Genomic DNA, 7,958 nt, shown 5'->3' on the forward strand with positions numbered 1-7,958 from the left:
ACTCAAATGGCACAACCGGGTAGTCCTAAGTTTTAATCGGGTCTACAAGATTCTAAACTCAGTACATATACCTGGCCCGTTGCCATTGTACCGAGCCCTCTAAAATATTTTAAATCGAATGGTCCAGGTCCAGAATGGTTCCTTTTTATGTTTACATCTACGGTCATTGAACCCTTCTGTTTGACGTACTTTAAACCCTAACAGTTCCTTGGAAGTTTCAACCAAAATTCACAAAAATCGATCAGTATGCATGTTAACGACTACATGCCCTTGGATATACAAAGAGATATATTAAAAAGGCTTCCGATAAAATCATTAATGAAAGTCAGATCAGTTTCAAAGCCGTTGAAATCCATCATTGAAAGCTCTGAATTTATCGCTGTTTACAACATCCACACTCATCGTTATAATCATCAAAAACTACTCATAGGTTTGTATAACAGTAGTCACGCATATACGTTTGATGATGACGATGATAATACTTCCCCTGATCAACACAATTTCCGCCTGATTCCTTCCCTAACGATTCATAAACCGTTTAACGATATGATGGTTGGTTACTCACAAGGCCTATTTGCAGTTTACAGGCTTGATGAATATTATAGAGAAGTCGTTGTTATTTGGAATCCATCGATAAGGAACGCTGTCGATATACCCCTCTCTGGTAGATTTAAATGCCCTAATTATGACTCTTTTATCGGTTTTGGTGTTTGTAATGCAACTGACCCGACGATTGTCAAGGTCGCTAGTCCTGCACTGAACGCTAGCAAAAGCAAAAAGTTTATGCAGGTAGAGATTTTTAAGTTAAGCACAGGGAAGTGGAGATTATTGTCTGATTGTTGTCTGCGTGACTCACTTGAATTCCGTCAGAAAGTGGTCGCAACTGATAGGTTTATTCATTGGCTTGTTCGTGATGGGGCTAAACTTAAAATTCGGATTTTGTCTTTTGATATGATGAGCGAAAAGTTTATTGAAGTATCCTTCCACCCACGTAGCATATTAGCATATAAGCGTTGCGATGATTTGGATTTATCTAAGCTTAGTTGCAGGGAGTCTTTTGCTGTGCTTGAAACTACTCACGAAAACGACAAAAGATATAATGTATGGATCATGGAGCATGGTGGTGATCGATTCATGATTCAGAAACTAGTCACTATTAACAACCCGAAAGATTTAATCAAAAGGCGGGTAGTTGGATTCAGGAAAAACGACCAACCTATAATTCATACGCGAAATCCTTTTAAAGATAATGAACATAATATTTTCGTTTATAAACCGGGTTATTCTGGATTGTTTAAGCCTATTGGGATTAATCATGGAAATAATTATCCATGCTTTGCAGGCTCATACATGGAAACTTTACTTTTGCTTGATCACTGATTTTGTAGATGATCTTTATGGAATAAGTTTATATGGAAACTTTATTGAGGTCAATGTTCTTTGTTCAAATATTTAATTTGATCGGAACAATTAATTATAGGAGTTAATTACTGAATATTTTTACACATTATATTTAGTTATGATGATCAATATGAGATAAAATTTTTGCACCCAAGACTATTAGAGATTACGAAAAAAAGGTACCCGCATGTTGCAACGGTGATGGAGGTGGTGACGGGTTCCGCCCATCTGAATTTAAAAATTCGTCGAAAGTATATCGAATGACTTCTGATGGTCCAAGAATGCACTGCTTGTGTTTTAATTAATTAACTTGTAATGTAAATATGAAATAACAAGAATAGAGATGAGAAGTAAAGAACTTTGTTTAGTTATATGTATATCAAACTAAACAATGAAAACATGGATGGTTGTTTTACAACAACAATAAACAATAAACAGAAAATATATGTTAAGTTTTTGAACACACAAAAACTTAACAAATTTACTTGGAGAAAATAAAGTAAAACCGTGGAACACACCCACCCTCGTGGCTAGGTCAAGTGATTCCTTTTATAGGCAGATAAGGAATCACATGACTGCTCTAATAGATGTTGACACATGAAGGTTGTCAACTATCTATTGGTGGATCATTCAGATCTGCAGAAGCCTCTTTCCTTCATCTTGTTTGTTTCCAAAAACGGTATGAAAGAGAAACTTCACTGCAACGAAGTAGTACAAGGTCACATGTCTTTATCTTGATCTTTCGACACGTGTCCTTGGGACCATTCTTCTAATCTTCAAATTCCCGCTCATATTTGACCAACAAATACTAGACGGTGAGTCATTGAACATATCCTTTTAAACTTTGAAGATCGAATATGCTTGCAGATGAGTGAGCTCGCTGACAGCTCGCTGAATGAGCCCCTCGCTGAGTTCCTCAGCGAATCCCTGATCCAACAACTTCTCTAATGAAATAGCATGCAATTTTAAGAACACCCATATAATTTTTATAATTTATCGATGTACAGTTTTTGAGATAAAAGATTTTGAATGAATTAGGGGGATAAAATGATTTATGGAGTAATGAGAAAAAAAAATGAGTGGTTGAAATTTGAGCAGAGAGAAATGATATTATAGTTATTTTAGATAGCTGGTGGGGGACGACTGTTGGTGATAGTGGCGGCGTCGAGTGATTTTAGATAATTGATGCAAAAGTAATTGATTGAAAGGGTTAATGCGGATATTTTAAAAGAAAAAGTGCAGATAGTGTTATATACTCATTAAGGATAATTTAGTCAAGATTGATTCACTTTTATATCATAAACGTCTATGATATACTATGTATTATTGTATTAAGTTATAACTAAACACATGCGATGATAATGTTGAAAATTATTGTAAATCGATTTTATAGTCATCCGTACATTGTACGGGTATTAATACTAGTAATATAACTAAAAGAATAGATTGAGGGTACAGTTGGCACCTCTAATCCCCCTCTATGAGCCTAATACTCCCTCCTTATTAATCATCTATTTTTGCTAATATTTATTTAATAAATAATCGACGTTTAATAAAAAAAATCTAATAAAAAAAATCTTTATTATTATTATTATTATTATTATTATTATTATTATTATTATTATTATTATTATTATTATTATTATCTATATAGATACCACTTAGAAAAAAACCCTTACATATTCTCAACTAAAAAAAAAAACTATGGTAAAACAAAAACCTACGATCAACTACCAAAAAGGTTTTTTTTATTTATATACTTTGTTAATATTTAATCATTATTATTATTATTACATTGAATTCTTATGTTATTGTTATTATTATCTCTTTTAATTTAGTTTGTTGTCCATAGGTTCATTATGGCTTAATCTTCAACAACAAAAAATAAGACCACATTAGTTCATCTTGAAGATCTTAAGCCAACACATGTTAGCCATCACCTACGACTTCGTGTTGTGCATGTATGGACTGTTTCGGAGTGAAACAACCCGAAGAAAAACAAAACATTCGAGATGGTCTTTGTTGATCAATTGATATGTATTTTTTAAATTATATACTGTACACTTTTTGTTTCTCTTTTTGTTGGGCTTAACTCTAAATCGTTTAGTCTAAAATTGTTGTTTATGTTTGTAGTTTGTTTAGATATAACAAACTGCAAATTTTTTATTTAACTAAAGTTGGAAAAAAGAAAAAATGGTAAACTGGAATCAATATTTATATGGAGTTAATTTTTATTATTTTTTCTTTAGCTTTCGCATTAATTAAGTTGTGATATTGGTCATATTGATGGTTGTTCGAATCATACCGTTACTATATAAAATTTTAAATCGTCTATGTTTGATGGAAACCAAAAGAAATTACTGTTTGTTTGCTAGCTTTTCGTTGCATAAGAAAAGCACTCTTGAATTAGCTTTGACTAAAATAACATCAAAATTTGTCATCAAGAATGAATTTACTAAGAATATATATAGAGATTTATGAAGCAGAAATTTACACATCAAGAATTAGTACTTGATCTTCGTACGCAATGCAACTTATTTAATTTTTAATTATTAATATATGTTTATGTTTATTGATTTATATATAGTTTAATATAAAAGCAAGGTTTGTTTCGACGACGAGTACATTATTAATAAATCGTCTAAGCTGTGCATCTCTTTTATTATTTTTTTTTATCAAACAACTGCTTTCTATGGATGTTTATTGTGTGTCTGAAGTATGTGATAACTAAATTATAGTATGCTTTTATATCAAAATCTATCATTATTCAATACTTGACATGTTGATGATGAAATGCTTGATGGCGATGAATCCAATGATGAAAGTGAATGGAACTATTCAGATGAATCAAAAGACGATCCTACGTTTGATATCGATTATTCTGATAATGAGTACGATTCTTATATGTATAATAGGCCTTCCCCGAAGGATTAGTTTATTACGCATTACTTCTTTAACTTTTTGTTTTATTTGAATCGTTATATATTTTATTTTTAGGTATTCTAATTTTATTCAGTATCTATTTAATATACTTTGAACTCCAAATTTTTAGCTTTAATTAACATATTTTGAGACTACTCATTCATTAGACGAGCCTGAACACTAGTAAGTATATATCTGGTATGACTTGTGTCAATTTAAATGGAAACGAGTATTATAATCAATAGTTTAAGATAATAATATATGGAAATGTAATTGATGCTGAAAAAGTATACAAAAATGTGTTTGGAAATAAACTATGATAGGAGATCGTATGACTACCAAGGCTGGCTCTAAGGGTGTGTAAAGAGTGTCACCAAGTAGGACCATTTTCTTGTAAGCTCTTCTTTTTCTGTATCTATCTACCAATAAACTAAAATATGACTGATGTTATTTTAAATTAACACGTAGAGCTTTATTTATGCGACATGTGTTCTTTTAAAGGAAAAATCCATAAAAATCATATTAAATAGGTTTTTTTTTTTTAGATTTCTCTTTTCGCTCTGTCTCTAAAATTCCTATTTTTAAATACCATATGTAATAAAGTTTTAATTAATTAATTAATATATATATATATAACATAGATTTTTATATTAAAAATCATATTAAAAATTTATTTGAAGAAGGTGGATTTGAAAAGGTTTTTAAGTTAATTCATATGAAACGAAAACAAAAGAATAAATATATATAGTTACAATCCAGTGGTCACCTGCCCTCTTAAAATTTTTTCTATAGGACTAAAGATTCTTAGGCATTTACCTCTTTTACATAGATATTGTATAAACAAGCAACTTTTTAATATATTAGAAATGAATGAAGCCCTGCACTTTTTGAAGTTACTTACATATGAAATTGTAAATTTTATGGGGGTGTGCTAAAAGAAGGGCTATAGATCGCTATTAAGATTCTCTCTAAAACTTCAAGGCAAGGAATTGTATAGTTTTTATAACAAAGTCTTCTTCCTTTCAAGACTTCAGCAAATAAATCTTTGTAAAGTTAATCGTCGGTTGCATAAAAGGAGACAAAATTTACTAATATATGACTATATGAGTACATGCCAAATAAAAGCATGGACAAATTTATATTTGGTGGTAATCATATATGCAAACTCAAGTTAAATGCTAATATTAGACACGACTATCTATACAAAGAATTGACGAACAAACAAAAATGTTCTACATATGATAACCTAAGATTGCCCGTTAATTGAACGAGACGCTTCAACTTCATTAAAGAAATCACGCAAGGACTTGTCTACCTACATCATGGTTTACTAATAAGTATCATGTTATTTTTTTATTTTTTTAAAGGTGAATTTCGCTTAAAAACTTCGTGTCGTGATTCGACAGCGGGAGGTCTAACATACGTTATCTTAACCGGGTCCGCGTTAGAGAGCTCCCTCGAAGTAGAAATGTCTATTTCAAATACCCGATGGGGGAAAACCCCCTACTAATCCGCCCGAAGGCACGACGATCAATAGGGGTAAACCCTGTCCTCTCAGACTTGAACCTGGGTATACCCAAGTCAAACCTTCATAGAAAGACTACCTATGTACTTCCCAAGTCTTGAACCCAAGACCTCCTGCTTATAAGGCAGGTGCTCAACCACTTGAGCTAACTAGGAAGTACATAAGTATCATGTTATTAATTTAATGTAATTAAGGGATATAGTTATAACACTTGGAAATGGGTTTGGACGTACGGAGTGTACACCCATCAAGTAAATGACATCTCTGACCCAAAAGTTTTGTAATAACTGATAGACATAACTATAACATTTTTTACATGAATTCTAAATGTGAAATTGCTAGCACGACATGATTGAAATTTACATGTAGAAATTTGATAGAAGTACAAGTTTGAAAATGGAAAAGTGAATCTGTAGGTAACTGTGTCTTGCTTTGATAAGGAACATAGGCACATAATCTAAATTCTTATTCACATTTCCATTTTGTCAATTCACTGTATAGTGAAAAGGAAAATAACAATCATGCTGTCAATTTCTATTATTCATTTCACATGGAAAACTCATATATGATATTATATTATATGTCATCAAACATATATGAAACTTTGCTACCTCCTGTAAATATGTCCATGCATAGACTGCATGGGATAATGAGAAAAACATATACGTAAACTTTGATCTCTTTCAGTTATTAAATCCTTTGGGTGTCTCTTATAGAGAATTGATACGTGAGAAAATATATACAAAACACGAAATACTCTATAGCGAACGGGTTCTAGATTTCTGCCAAAATCTATAACATTTCTCTTTGTATTATCCCAAAACAAAATTCGTGTAACCTAGGCAGTTAGGGTCGAATTGTTGTTTTCGGAAAGTGATATCACGATACAAAAAGATATCCAGTTATTGATTTCTTACCCTTGTAAATTGAATTTCCCCAACATATCATTCATAGAGATCTTAAATTCACCAACATTCTTGACGCTTTGTGCCAATCGCGTCCGACTCTTCGTGCGCGGAGACGGTCTTCAAGACGCTTTATAATCACTGGCCTTAGGAGATATGAACATTAGAGCAAAATATCATTTCAATTACGTAAGCATTATCCCACAATAGCTAAGACTATCCGCAACAGTTCATGATGCCCATCTATTAAACATACTAATCAGCATGTCACATCAGCTTTACATTCATCTTTCTCACAAACACTTTTTGCTCACAACAATAATATATTCATCATTTTTACAAACAACTAATAATTTCCCAACTTATTTTTTGCCAAACCAAGTCATTCATTCATCTAACTTTTGTCATCTAACTCCATTCTTCACCATCCTTCTCCACAAACACCCAAGGATGGATACCCTCCAACTCATCACCCACAACAATACCCTTCCTACAAACATTCTTCATGTTATCACAAATTACCTATGGATACCCAATAATACTAAATATAAATATGACATAAAATTCACCCCAATTATTACTTTCTTTTTCATTAAAACTTACGCTATTTCTGTAATTGATATACAATTACTTATTCTCATGCCCACATCTGATTAAGGGCTGATCCCTATCTCTTTGGTGACTCGTGAGGCTAACAATATTTGTTCTTATTGGAGGTCCATCCTTGAATACTTGCTAAGATGAATCTTGTGAATGTTTGAAAGCTTGGAACACCTTAAAAGACACTTGTCTAGCAATTTTTAAAAAATAAAACATTGATTTCCACCCAACTAATCAAAAAGTCAAAATACAAATATAGATAGAAAAGAGAAAGAAAAACCGCAAAAGTCACGCGTCTTGATTCGAAAACTTAACTCAACCCCTCCACCCCCCTTTCAAAATTAACAAAGAAAAAAACAAAACTTCACAAAATACTCCGAAACTTCTCACACACACACACACACAGAAGAAACTTTCTTCCAAATTATATCCCCTCCCCAATCAATATACTCAAATTTTCTCGATCTCCCTTCACTTTTCTATTCTAACCACCTTATTAAATCCCCATTCACAAATTATTATTTATGAATCATTAATTAATAATAATAAGTATATAAGTGGTTCCATTTAAAAATTTTTTTTTTTTTTTTCATATAAATAACTTC

The 7,958-nt window shown here is 31.8% G+C and overlaps 1 protein-coding gene across 1 annotated transcript; it reads left to right on the plus strand.

The window, feature by feature from the left end:
* Positions 1-246: 246 nt before the first annotated feature.
* LOC122597097 (putative F-box protein At1g26515) lies at positions 247-1,380 on the plus strand. The gene has a single exon (XM_043769731.1). It carries the CDS (start codon positions 247-249, stop codon positions 1,378-1,380), a length of 1,134 nt encoding a protein of 377 aa, XP_043625666.1.
* The last annotated feature ends 6,578 nt before the right edge of the window (positions 1,381-7,958 follow it).

The sequence above is a fragment of the Erigeron canadensis genome, chromosome 4, assembly GCF_010389155.1.
Source record: "Erigeron canadensis isolate Cc75 chromosome 4, C_canadensis_v1, whole genome shotgun sequence".
Classification (NCBI taxonomy): Eukaryota; Viridiplantae; Streptophyta; class Magnoliopsida; order Asterales; family Asteraceae; genus Erigeron; species Erigeron canadensis.